Here is a 14,189-nt window from a genome sequence, read left to right on the forward strand (position 1 = left end):
CTGCAACATTCTATGAAGCGCCCCCTGTAAGCCTTAAACATTAGTCTGGGGAGATAACCCAGGTTAAGAAGTCAGGATGAATGCACAAGAAAGGCTTCGATCCTGTTTTCAATTCCCTCCATAGCCCTCGCTCTCTCCCAATCTCGTAACCTCCTACAACCCTCCGAAATCTCTGCGCTCCTCCAATTCTGACTTCTAGCGCATCCCCGATTTTCACCGCTCCACCATTGGCGGCCGAACTTTCAGCCGTTTAGGCCCTAAATTCTGGAATTCCCTCCCCAAACCTCTCCACCTCTCTCTCTCCTCCTTTAAGATTTTCCTTAAAACCTACCTCTTTGACCAAGCTTTTGGTCACCTGTCTTAATATCTCCTTATCTGGTTCTGTGTCAAATTCTGTTTGATAACGCCTGTGAAGTGCCTTGGGATGTTTTACTACATTAAAGGCGTTATATAAATGCAAGTTATTGTTGTTTGTGTGGGATGGGGGCAGATCCAGTTTGCAAAGTGACGATCGAAACCTTTGTCACTCAGCCCCTAGCTGATAGTTTGTAGAATGTTACAGGTTTGTACAAAATATCTACATTCATTGATCCAGATTTGGAAGTATTGGGTTTTATTATTATAATGTATAAACAATGAGCATTACATTGTCAGTCGTGGCTTAGCGGGTGGCACTCTCACCTCTGAGTCAGAACGTCGTGGGTTTGAGCCCCACCCCAGAGATTTGAGCGCATAATCTCGGCTGACACTCCCAGCGCAATACTGAGAGAGCGCTGCACTGTTTGTTGGAGGTGCCGTCTTTCAGATGAGACGTTAAACCGAAGCCCTATCTGCCCTCACGGGTGGACGTAAAAGATCCTATGGCACTATCCGAAGAAGACCAGGGGATTTCTCCTGGTGAAAAAGTGATTTAGATATAACAATTTATTGCCAAAGTTAAGATTGCAATTCAAACAGAAAAATAAGTTAATGCTGACCAGGTTGAATCTTGACCAGCTCAGAATTTCCTGAGGTGAATGAGTTGATTGATTTATATTTTCATAGAATCATAGAATCATAGAAGTTACAACATGGAAACAGGCCCTTCGGCCCAACATGTCCATGTCGCCCAGTTTATACCACTAAGCTAGTCCCAATTGCCTGCACTTGGCCCATATCCCTCGATACCCATCTTCCCCATGTAACTGTCCAAATGCTTTTTAAAAGACAAAATTGTACCCGCCTCTACTACTGCCTCTGGCAGCTCGTTCCAGACACTCACCACCCTTTGAGTGAAAAAATTGCCCCTCTGGATCCTTTTGTATCTCTCCCCTCTCACCTTAAATCTGTGCCCCCTCGTTATAGACTCCCCTACCTTTGGGAAAAGATTTTGACTATCGACCTTATCTATGCCCCTCATTATTTTATAGACTTCTATAAGATCACCCCTTAACCTCCTACTCTCCAGGGAATAAAGTCCCAGTCTGTCTAACCTCTCCCTGTAAGTCAAACCATCAAGTCCCGGTAGCATCCTAGTAAATCTTTTCTGCACTCTTTCTAGTTTAATAATATCCTTTCTATAATAGGGTGACCAGAACTGTACACAGTACTCCAAGTGTGGCCTCACCAATGCCCTGTACAACTTCAACAAGACATCCCAACTCCTGCATTCAATTTGTCACATTCCTGTTCTATTTTTAAAGCTATTTCTAAATGGAGAATTAAAGATTTTTTTTTAATGTAGCTAATCATGTGTAGATTTTCAAGTTGACAATCTAAAAATCAATGTTTGCTTTCCTTCGCAGGAGAGGAGCCACAAATCATATCGACCCCTGACTGTGCTCACTTTTCGATTAAACTACCTTTTCAGTGAACTGAATTCTGCTTTCTACCACCTCTTGAATCTTGTTCTGCATGCAGTGGTCTGCATAATCTATCTCAAAGTATGCCAGCTGTTCCTGGACAAGAGATCCAGTCTGATTGCCTCTCTGCTTTTTGCGGTTCATCCAATTCACACAGAAGCGGTAAGTAAGGATTTGGATGTGTGTACGTATGTAATGTGCAGTACAGTACAGTGCAGTGCCATGCACAAACATATTGATGTCAGATGCACAAAAGACGATTGGGTTTTCGAATCTCTCTTCCTACAGCGAGTCAATGTAGGTATTAATAAAATGAAAGATCCTTCTCCATTCTCTACTGCTCCATTTTTAATTAAAAAGAATTAATGTTCTACCTCAGTAATTCCGTAGTCAAGGTATCCTGCTCTCAATTATTAATTTCAGCACGTTCTTCACACAAAGTGATCAGCACAAGGGACAGACTTTGACACAGAGTAGTAGAAGAACAAGCCCTACAATCATTTAAGAATCATTGGCTGCTACAGTGGGGGGGTGGGGGCTATAAGGTATTTCTGGACGGATAAATTACAAAGGACCAAATGGCCTCCCTCATTCTTAATTATCTTGTGAGCTTCCAATGTTGCTCATGTCTGCCATTAGGAGGCTTGTGCGGGGCCATGTGGGGAAGGGCACAGCTCGATCCCAGAAGTGATCCTGCTTACCATATCTTCTCTGGAGCACAGAAGTGTCAACTTAGTTCTGGTGAACGTTCTGGGCTTCAGTATTGTGAATTTCTGCACTCGCCATTTTGAGTGTCCCTGCTTAATTGATGAATGAATAATAGACAAGTCTGGTCTAATGGTAGTAATGGTATGACAGTATTTGTGTGTAGTACCAAATGTTTGCCACTGTGTGGCACAAGAGAGCTTAGCAGTGTGCTTTGTCACACACCACACAATCATTTCAGATTGGTGCTTGTGACTGGCTAAATATTTAACATGCAGCTGAATGGTTATATAACTTGGACCTTAACCATCTTAAGTGAAGACTTTCACTGTTTGCTATAAATGCATGTGTAAGAGGAGTATTTATGATTTCACTATCAATAACCCGCAGTGCAAATCCTCCCCCCAGGGGATTTACCCAAGCAATATAGCCTTCCAATGAGAATAGGGCGTACCAAAGTGCTTTATAGTCAATGAAGGATTTTTGAAGTGCAGTCACTGTTGTAATGTAGGGAACACACAGCACAATCCTACCATCAACAATGTGATAATGACCAGATCATCTTTTTTTTAGATGGTTAAGGGATAAATATTGGCCAGGACACTAGAGAACTCCCCTGCTCTTCGAATAGTGCCATAGGATCATTTACGTCCACCTGAGAGGGAAGATGGGGGCCTCGGTTTAACATCTCATCCAAAAGACGGTACCTCCAACAGCACAGCACTCCCTCAGTACTGCACCGCAGTGCCAGCCTGGATTATGGGACTCGAGTCTCTGGAGTGAGACTTGAACCCACGACCTTCTGGCTCCGGGGATGACCAGTGTGGGAAACGGGGGGGGGGGGGGGGGGGGGAGAAATGTCATGCTGGTGCAGTAGGAGGTGCTTTTCCAAGGGTGAGGTTTGGGAGCAAATTGTTAGGCAGAGTAGAGAGACCTTTACTCTGCATGTGGGCGTACTATTCCTGACCTGGGAGTGCTTAATGCTGACACTAGGTGCCTGAATTGGAAAGTGCTCTATTCCCCACCACTGCCATCTCATCTTGTTGAGCACATTATTTTTAAAAACTCATGATTGAATAGAAGATATTGAAGATAAGTAATTGAACAAAAGTTTCTCTGAAGTTAACAAAATCCTGTCTTTTGGTAAATAACCACCGTAGGTTTTAACCTAACACCATCTACCTAATCCAGTTCAAATAATTAAACGTTGGTCTTGCATAGAGATTTACATCTCTCTCTTTTTATACCATAGGTTACTGGAGTCGTGGGTCGAGCTGAGCTTTTGTCCTCCATTTTCTTTTTGGCTGCATTCTTGTCGTACACTAAGTCTAAAGGCCCCAACAATTCAATAGGTAACGTACTTCCCTTACCTGTCATGGCTACCAAAGTCTGTGTATCTGGAATGTGAGCACAAATTCATTCATGCAAATTTAGTGATCCAGTTCTTTACGCCAAAAAGCTGGTGGTTAAAAAGTGTCATGTTTTCTCATTCAGACAGTTTCAACGCTGCTTTGCTTAGTACGGATTGTTTTTGTATTAGTCCTTGAAATGACAAATGAACAGGATGGGCACAAGGATAGGCCATTCAGCCCCTCGAGCCTGTTCTGCCATTCAATGAGACCATAGCTGATCTGTATCCTAACTCCATCCACTTCCCTTGGTTCCATATTCCTTAATACCCTTGGCTAGCTAAAACCTATCCATCTCAGATTTAAAATGATTAATTGAGCTAGCATCTACTGCTTTTTGTGGGAGAGATTTCCACACTTCTACCACTCTTTGCGTGAAGAAGTGTTTTCTAACTTCTCTCCTGAATGGCCTGGCTCTGATTTTAAGGTTATGTCCCCTTGTCTTAGACTCCCTCATCAGCGGAAAAAGTTTCTCTCCATCTACCCTATCAATTCCTTTCAAAATCCTAAAAACCTCAATCAAATGACCCCTTTAACCTTCTATATTCCAGTGAATACAAGCCTAGTTTATGGAATCGCGCCTCATAATTTAACCCTTGGAGCCCTGGTAATATTCTGGTGAATCTACGCTGCACTCCTTCCAAGGCCAATATATCCTTCCTAAGTTGTGGTGCCCAGAACTGTACACAGTACTATAGATGCGGTCTGTCCAGGGCTTTGTATAGCTGTAGCAAAACTTCCTCCCCTTTATATTCTAGCCCCCTATTCGCAAGGGGTTGCTGTATTCACAGGGAAGTGGTTTGCTTTGGCCATCTGAGCGAGATTGATGGAAACGTTGCCTCTCTCTGACTTTAGACACCAGAGTATAATAACAAAGAAGCTTGCAACTTGATGTGTATGACTCGGTTCATCATTTAGCTGCATGTTTATGCTCCAGTAAAAGTTTGCGACTTGATGTGGGGGAGTCCAAAACTAGGGGCCTTAAGTATAAGATAGTCGCTGAGCTGAGAAACCCTTTGCAAGTGAGAATCTTAAAATGATGGGGGGGGAGGCAGTATTTTTTCTAAAAAAAAGAAAGCAAAACTCATCTGGATTTGTGTGCTGACAGAGAGGGTTGATGTTGTGTACATGGACTTTCAAAAGGCATTTGATAAAATACCACATAACAGACTTGTTAGCAAAATTAAAGCCCATGGGATTAAAGGGACAGTGGCAACGTGGATACAAAATTGGCTAGGGGACAGAAAGCAAAGAGTAGTGGTGGTTTCCAGAAGTGTACAGTGGTGTTCCCCAGGGGGTCAGTATTAGGACCACTGCTCTTTTTGATACATGTTAATGACCTGGACTTGAGTAAAGAGGGTATAATTTCAAAGTTTGCAGATGACACGAAACTCAGAAATGTAGTGAACAATGTGGAGGATAGTAACAGACTTCAGGCAGACAGAGATAGACTGGTGAAACGGGCAGACACATGGCAGATGAAATTTAATGCAGAGAAGTGTGAAGTGATACATTTTGGTAGAAAGAATGAGGAGAGGCAATATAAACTAAATGGTACAATTTTAAAGGGAGTGCAAGAACAGAGAGAACTGGGGGTGTACATGCACAAATCTTTGAAGGTGGCAGGGCAAGTTGAGAAGGCTGTTAAAAAGGCATATGGGATCCTGGGCCTAATTAATATAGACATAGAGTATAAAAGCAAGGAAGGTATGCTAAACCTTTATAAAACACCTACTTAGGCCTCAGCTGGAGTATTGTGTTCAATTCTGAACACCACACTTTAGGAAAGATGTCAAGGCCTTAGAGAGGGTGCCAGGGATGAGGGACTTCAGTTATGTGGAGAGACTGGAGAAGATGGGGTGGTTCTCCTTACAACAGAGAAGGCTATGGGGAGATTTGATAGAGGTGTTCAAAATTATGAACGGTTTTGATAAGAGTAAATAAGGAGAAACTGTTTCCAGTGGCAGAAGGGTCAGTAACCAGAGGACAAAGATTTAAGGTGATCGTCAAAAGAGCCAGAGGTGACATGAGGAAACATTTTTTTATGCAGCGAGTTGTAATGATCTGGAATGCACTGCCTGAAAGGTAGAAACTTTCAAAAGGGAACGGGATAAATACTTGAAGGGAAAAAATTTATAAGGCAATGGGGAAAGAACAGGGGAGTGGGACTAATTGGATAGCTCTTTCAAAGAACCGGCATAAGCACAGTGTGCTGTACCTACTATGACAGCATTGAGCTCATCATTCAAAAAGAGAACATTTTAGGTGAGAAATTTTAATTAATACAGGATGTTCGCTGCTAATCAAATTCTGTCATGTTACACAGCCTAAACAGCACTACTAACCCTGTTAGGTCACTGGCTCACAGTCAGCAGATAAAAATACTTATCAAGTTATTTGCGATAATTTTATGGTTCACTTTCCATTAAGGTACTTTTCTACTAAAAATTTTCATATCTTCTGATAAACCCGCAGCGCATATTTCATCACCAAGACCCTGTATTTCCACCTCTGCCTTTACCTCACTATGCTGTCTCTAAAAATCCATACCTGTGCCTTTCTCACCTCCACGCTCAATCTTTCCAACACTTTGCTCATTGGCCTCCTGAATTCCAACGTCAGATAAGCTCCAACTCCGCCGACTCTATCCTTTCCCACGCTAAGTTTCGCTCTTCTATCCCTTGTCCTCGTCAACCTCCATGCTGCGTTCAATTGAAAATCCTCATCCTGGTTTCTAAATACCTCCAAGCCTAGTCCCTCCGAAAGAAGGTAAGCTTTGCATTTCTATAGCGCTTTTCACAACCTCAGCACATCCCAAAGCGCTTTACAGCCAATGAAGTACTTTTTTGAAGTGTAGTCACTGTTGTAATGTAGGAAATGCAACAGCCAATGTGCGCACAGCTAGATCCCACAAACAGCAATGTGATAATGACCAGATAATCTTTTTCTCGTGATGATGGTTGAGGGATAAATGTTGGCCCAGGACACCGGGGCATAGTCCCCTGCTCCTCATCGAATAGTCCACCTCAGAGGGCAGGCGGGTCCTCAGTTTAATCCAAAAGACGGAGTTCTCCCCGGTGTCCTGTCCAATATCTATCTCTCAACCAAAACCTCAAAGCAGATCATCTGGTCATTTATCTCTATTCTGTTTGTGGGTCCTTGCTGTGCGCAAATTGGCTGCCGCGTTTCCTACGTTACAACAGTGACTACACATCACAAGCACTTCATTGGCTGTAAAGCACTTTGGAACATCCTGAGGTTGTGAAAGGCACTATATAAATGCAAGTTCTTTCTTATTTCTTACTCCTTTATTTACTGGACTGTTTTTCCTTACTGAAAATCTGGGTGATTGACTTTGAGAAAAGTTTGCACTTGGGGGACCAATTACTCAGAATGAAATGACAAAGTATTTTTTTTATCTCCTCACAGTGTGGACACCTATCGTGGTCACTGTCATTTTAGTTGCTGTTGCAACTTTATGCAAGGAACAAGGAATAACGGTCATCGGCATATGCTTTGTTTATGAAATCTTTGTTGCTCAAGGGGTAAGTAAAATACCGTAAATGTATTGTTCACCTTGTTGGCAATGGGTTGCTGTGGAGTCCCATGTGGTTAGTGTTGGGGCTGCTGCTGTTTGTCATTTTTATATATGTTTTAGAGGACAGAATCGTCGCAGAAACTGTTTCCACCGGCAGGAGGATCAGTAACCCGACGACACAGATTTAAGATAATTGGCAAAAGAACCAGAGGGGAGATGAGGAGAAATATTTTTATCGTCTGGAGAGGAGGAGGAGGATGAGGATGGTCGGCAAGTCTTACGCCCATTTCCCACCCCCCCCCCCCCCCCCCCTCCACAAATCTTCGCACTGGTTCGGGGGGGTGTGCGTAAAGGGGTTTTCCCGGGCTACTGCAGAATTCCACCCTTTACCCACCGATAGGCCCAGCAGTACCCACACCAGCTGTGAGTTGACGTGTCCCTTCCTGGGCCGCAGGAAATGAAAAAGCAGCTGAAGTAATCGATCCCGACAGATCGATTATCCATCGTCGCGTGGCACTTTGCTCCCTAAAGGGAGAATTAAAATGTCTTTTTTTGGCACTTCCTCCTCCGACCCTTTCTGGGTCATGAATGCCTCCTCTTGGAGTGATGATGTGGAGATGCCGGTGATGGACTGGGGTCGACAATTGTAAACAATTTTACAACACCAAGTTATAGTCCAGCAATTTTATTTGAAATTCACAAGCTTTCGGAGGCTTCCCTCCTTCCTCAAATAAAATCGCTGGGCTATAACTTGGTGTTGTAAAATTGTTTACAATCCTCTTGGAGTGGCAGCGTACCGCTCCAAGCTCTGCCAGCACGACGGGGTGGGCACCCCTGATGTGCCCCTGCAGTAGGCAGGCTGCCTGCCCCGATTATGGGAACGACCCCTATCCCTATGATTTGGGACAGAGTCGATGTCTCTGGCTGCAGGTGGACAGATCTCTGCTCTGCCACACTTCCAGCGGCAGCACAGAGACCCAAGAATTTCGGGGAGACACTGCGATAAACTTCCCGGGGCCTGGTCCGGCATTGAGGCACCTCTCCCGTGATTTTCCAAAAACGGCCCAACGGCGGTCGAGGAACCTCGCCACCGGCTCGGACTTGGGGGAAAAATTCAGGCTGCCGTCTCCACTGGTAGCTCTGAACAGTCCACTTCACTTTACCAGCGACTTTTCTCTCTACCTTTAGCTGTGATCTTTCCAAGTCGAAATTGCTGAGTTGCAGGCAGTTTCCGCTATATATTTAGAGCTTCGCTGAGATAGAGGGCATCACTTATAGACGAGATTAAATGTGTATATATCAATCTTAAGACTGTTTACAGATGGTGTTAAAGGTGAACGGTCTCTAAATTCGGCTTCGTTTTGGGAAGCTTGTCATTTTAAAGTAACATAATACATTTGTAAAGAAATAAATGTTCACTGAGCCGTGTCCTTTACAATTAGTGTGGAACTGCCAAGCAATGAATGCGTGTTGGGCTGAATCTTGCTGGAGTGGGGCATCTTGCGGTGTGCCACGTTAGACTTCTTCCTGCGCCCTTCAGATTGAAAAGTTTTGGCGCCGTAACTTGCTGAGCTGATAATGGCATGGCAAGGGCGCACCCGGAGAGGTTGATTGGCATCGCATTGACAATTATCACTCGTTAAAAGGGTACTTGCGCTCTCAATCGCCAACCCTAACTTTCTGTGGTAAGTTTAACGCGTAATTAATGTGCAATCCCAGCAAGTTCTTTAAAAAAATTAACGGGGAGGTTGAGGGTGAGATGCCGTTTGTGCGAAGCAGCGTAGATCAACCGGCAATTCTGGAGATTCGCAACTCACGGCGTATCTCTCAACCCCCTGACCTTGCTGGCCGATTGGCACGTTAATACCGGCGTGTGTTGTTAACACGCCATTACTTTTCCAGCAAGATTCGTCCCGATTAATTCTCTGGCCTTTTTTTCTGAACAGTTTAGAGTTGCGACCACTGAATGAAGTTCTCTTGAAACTATGCCTGAAGTTCTCTTGAAACTGTGCCTGTTTGTCTTTCTTACAGTTCACTCTGCACGTTCTGGGGGAGATTGTGATACACTTGGTGCGAGGGAAGGGTAATCTGCCATCGTGGGTGCTCCAGACTTTAATCAAACTTATTTTTTTGATGCTCAGCACTCTTCTGCTCGTCATTATCCGAGTTCAGGTCATTCAGTCCCAGCTGCCAGTTTTCACCAGGTAAAACGTGTTTGGCTTAATAACTTGACATGACTGGTGATAAGAGTCCAAAACTAGGGGCCATAAATATAAGATAGTCACTAATAAACCCAATAAGGAAATCCGGAGAAACTCCTTTACCCAGCGAGTGGTAAGAATGTGGAACCCGCTACCACAGGGAGTGGTTGAGGCGAATAGCATAGATACTTTTAAGGGGAAGCTTAGATTAAAAACATGAGGGAGAAAGGAACAGATGGTTATGCTGATAGGGTGAGATGAAGTAGAGGTGGGAGGAGGCTCGTGTGGAGCGTAAACACCAGCATGTACCAGTTGGGCTGAATGGCCTGTAAAAATTCTATGTAATTTTCATCTGTAAAACATTCGCTACTTAAATGCCCAGTGCTTTCCTGAAGACTCTGTTCAAACCTAAACTTAAAATATGTTTCCTGTGGTCATTGAGGACAGTTTGGGAAAAGTTCTATTTGTAACTGCAGGCATAGGGGTAGAAATTCTGATCAGCGCTGTGCTCGTATGATGCTTAACATGCTCATATCAAATTCCCCTCTGCTCGTATGATGCTTAACACGCTCATATCAAATTCCCCTCTGCTCGTATGATGCTTAACATGCTCATATCAAATTCCCCTCTGCTCGTATGATGCTTAACACGCTCATATCAAATTCCCCTCTGCTCGTATGATGCTTAACATGCTCATATCAAATTCCCCTCTGCTCGTATGATGCTTAACACGCTCATATCAAATTCCCCTCTGCTCGTATGATGCTTAACACGCTCATATCAAATTCCCCTCTGCTCGTATGATGCTTAACACGCTCATATCAAATTCCCCTCTGTGCTATTTTCATGTACACGTCTGTGTTAAGCCCGCACCTTGGGACATTTTATTATGTTAAAGGAGTTGTATAAATGCAAGTTGTTAAAATTTCAGAGAGGAATTCGTATTCATATGACGACAGTGCCAGTCGTAATTTATACCCTGCTATATCAATAAACAGATACACTTTAGCATCATGTTTCTAAGTTCAATTGAAATGAACGGGGTCACTATCTGATCGCGCGCTAGCAGTGGGGAACTGTTAATGGACGGACCACTGGTGCGGCAAGCCCCGCCATTTTACAATACGTGCTGCTGACGGGCACACTTGCAGCGTTTCGCTTTACGTGTTGACATTTCCAAATCCAGGCGAAGAGAAACTTATCCAGAGAGAGGAGGGGTGATCTAATTGAGGTGTTTAAGATGATTAAAGATTCAATAGGGTAGATAGAGAGAAACTATTTCCTCTGGTGGGAGAGTTCAGAACATGGGGGCATAACCTTAAAATTAGAGCTAGGCCGTTCAGGGGTGATGTCAGGAAGCACTTCTTCACACACAGGGTAGTGGAAATCTGGACCCCCCCCCCAAAAAAATAGCTATGGCTGGAGGTCAATTGAAAATGTCAAAACTGAGATTGACAGCTTTTTGATAGGTTAGGGAATTCGGGGTTCTGGGATCAAGGCGGGTAGATGGTGTTAATATACAGTTGTTGACTGGCAGACAGGCTTGAGGGCTGAATGGCCTACTCCTGTTCCTAACTTAAAGCAGACCTTGTGACAGTGCAGTATAGGATCTGTTGTTTGCTACTTTATCAACCAGGAGGTGCTCGTTGCAAGTTCCAGAACTGGGTGTCACGCGTGTGCATCAGTTGCATGAGTTCCAGTCATTCTCGGTCAGATCACTAAATTGAGTGCATTGATGAAGTGAGGCATCCTGTTTGACCAGGGTCGTTTGTAGTTTAGCTATTCAAAGTTTCAGGGTTTTCCAATTGATTTTAACCATTAGTGTATTGGAAATATATATTCTATTACAACCTTTCCGGCATTGAGGTTAAATTTATAGTATGTGTTAAAGAGAAACTTGGATTTTTCTTTGAAGTGACTGTTGTAATGTAGGAAACAAGGCAGCCAATTTGCGCACAGCAAGGTTCCACAAACAGCGATAGATAATGTTTTAGTGATGTTGGTTGAGGGATAGGTATTGGCCAGGCCATTGGGGAGAACTCCCCTTCTCTTCGAATAGTGCCATGGGATCTTTTACGTCCACCTGAGAGGGCAGACGAGGCCTCGATTTAACATCTCATCCGAAAGACAGCACCTCTGACAGTGCAGCACTCCCTCAGTACTGCACTGGAGAGTCAAGCCTAGATTTTGTGCTCAAGTCTCTGGGGCATGAACCTGCAACCTTATACTTATATACTTGTATATAACTTGCATTTTGTATTACCATTATAAAACAGTGTACCCTATGATTTATCAAGAGCCACACCATGGGAGATCCACTAATACATTAAAAAATTTAAAATAAAACATATAACCATTTTCCATGGTTTTAAAGACCATAAGGGTGTTTAGAAAAGGACTTGAGCTTCTTTATGAAGGAAGGGAAAACCGGTTTGAAAGTTATGCTTGTTTGGTCAGTAGGTGGTGTTCTAGATTTTTCAAATAGTACAGCTCACAAAGCAATGGTGCCTTCAAATTGCTGAACATGGGCCGATGGGAAGCCAGCTGAAACCAGCGCACACATTTTTGCAAGCTGTTAACTCGCAGTCTGCTCGGACTGAAATTCGCAAAATAAAAGTTAGGAAGGTTATAAATGTAATTGCGTTTTTATTACTTTGAAGCATGCCTAACAGCCTGTAACACCCCAAAGTATTTTTAATATTTTAAACATACTATCGTACAGTGCAATCTTAATCTTTTTGTCAGCTTGGCTCGATTGCCAGTGCTCGCGTTTCTGAATCAGAAAGTTGTGGGTTCAAGCCCCACTCTAGGCTGATAATCAAGTGCAGTACTGAGGGAGCGCTGTGTTATTAGAGGGGCCATTGTTTGGATGAGACGCTAAATCCAGGCTTGACCTGCCTGTTCAAGTGGTTGCCAAAATATCCCATGGCACCATTTGAAGAGAGCAGCCAGTTCCTCTGGTGTCCTGGCCAACATTTTTCGTTCAACCAACACAGCCAAAAAAAAGATTAGGTCATTCATTGCACCACTATTGGTACTTTGTACTACAAAGCAAGTCATTGAATTTGATGAATGCTTCAAAGTAATTTAAGAGTACTATGTACAGTTCTGACCTCCATATTATGAAAAGGATAAAAGATTTACAAGGATGATACCAGAACTGAGAGGATACACTTATCAGGAAATGCTGGGGCTCTTTTCTGTAGAAAAGAGAAGGCTAAGGGCTGACTTGAATAAATGCGACCTGCCTTTTCTATATACCTTGCCAGGTGAATGGTCCACAGGGTTAAATTTGTATTCGATTAGCCTTTATAATTATGAGGGGGATTGATAGGGTAGACATAGAGAAGATGTTTCTACTTATGGGGGAGACCAATACTAGGGGCCATAAATATAAGATAATCAATCACCTATAAATTCCACACCGTTCACCTGAGGAAGGAGGAAGCCTCCGAAAGCTTGTGGGATTAAAAATAAAATTGTTGGACTATAACTTGGTGTTGTAAAATTGTTTACACCTATAAATTCAGTAGAGAATTCAGGAGAGACTTCTTTACCCAGAGAGTGGTAAGAATGTGGTATCCGCTATCATAGGAGGAATTGAGGCGAATAGCAAAGAGGTATTTAAGGGGGAGCTAGAGAAACACGAGGGAGAAAGGAATAGAAGGATATGCTGATAGGGTGAGATGAAGTCGGGTGGGAGGAGGCGCGTGTGGAGCATAAACACTGGCATAGATCAGTTGGGCCGAATGGCCTGCTCTGTGCTGTAAATTCTAAGTAATTCTATGTGATTGTACGTGGACTGCTTCAAAGAGCTATGATAAGGCACTATATGGATACAAGTTTTTTTTTAAAGTTTGGTAATAATTGAATTTGCTGTCACAGGTTTGATAATCCAGCAGCTGTCAGCCCGAGCCCTGCAAGGCAGCTCACTTTCAACTATCTCTTGCCCTTGAACGGCTGGCTCCTCCTGAATCCGTCTGAATTGTGCTGCGATTGGACAATGGGCACTATCCCGCTAGTAGAATCGTTCTTGGATATTCGAAACCTCGCTACAGTCATTTTCTACTTTTTATTGGGACTGCTGATACTTTATAGTCTTCGCTATCCTGGAGAATCATCCCGAGCTGTAATAATGGTAAGAGCTGGACAGGAGTAGCCTACTAATTGTATAATTTACTGTATAATATGAGGGGTTTTTTGATAGAGCAAATAAGGAGAAACTGGCAGGTGGGTCAGTAACCGGAGGACACAGATCTTCGATAATTGGCAAAAGAACCAGAGGGGGAGATGAGATTTTTTTTTAACGCAGCGAGTTGTGACGATCTGGAATGCGCTGCCTGAAAGGGTGGTGGAAGCAGATTCAATAGTAACTTTCAAAAGGGAATTGGATAAATACTTAAAAAGGAAAACTTTTCAGGGCTACGGGGAAAGAGCAGGGCAGTGGGACTAATTGGCTAGCTCTTTCAAAGAGCTGGCACAGGCATGATGGGCT

The 14,189-nt window shown here is 43.4% G+C and overlaps 1 protein-coding gene across 3 annotated transcripts in view; it reads left to right on the plus strand.

The window, feature by feature from the left end:
• Positions 1 to 14,189, plus strand: part of tmtc3 (transmembrane O-mannosyltransferase targeting cadherins 3) — a 58,401-nt gene that overhangs the window by 14,681 nt on the left and 29,531 nt on the right. For all 3 annotated transcript variants that reach the window (XM_067999311.1, XM_067999310.1, XM_067999313.1), the window contains 5 exons: positions 1,785 to 2,003; positions 3,799 to 3,898; positions 7,385 to 7,500; positions 9,525 to 9,697; positions 13,580 to 13,832. In XM_067999311.1, coding sequence (XP_067855412.1) covers positions 1,785 to 2,003; positions 3,799 to 3,898; positions 7,385 to 7,500; positions 9,525 to 9,697; positions 13,580 to 13,832 — 861 coding nt within the window. The remainder of the gene's footprint in view (positions 1 to 1,784; positions 2,004 to 3,798; positions 3,899 to 7,384; positions 7,501 to 9,524; positions 9,698 to 13,579; positions 13,833 to 14,189) is intronic.

The sequence above is a fragment of the Heptranchias perlo genome, chromosome 18, assembly GCF_035084215.1.
Source record: "Heptranchias perlo isolate sHepPer1 chromosome 18, sHepPer1.hap1, whole genome shotgun sequence".
Classification (NCBI taxonomy): domain Eukaryota; kingdom Metazoa; phylum Chordata; class Chondrichthyes; order Hexanchiformes; family Hexanchidae; genus Heptranchias; species Heptranchias perlo.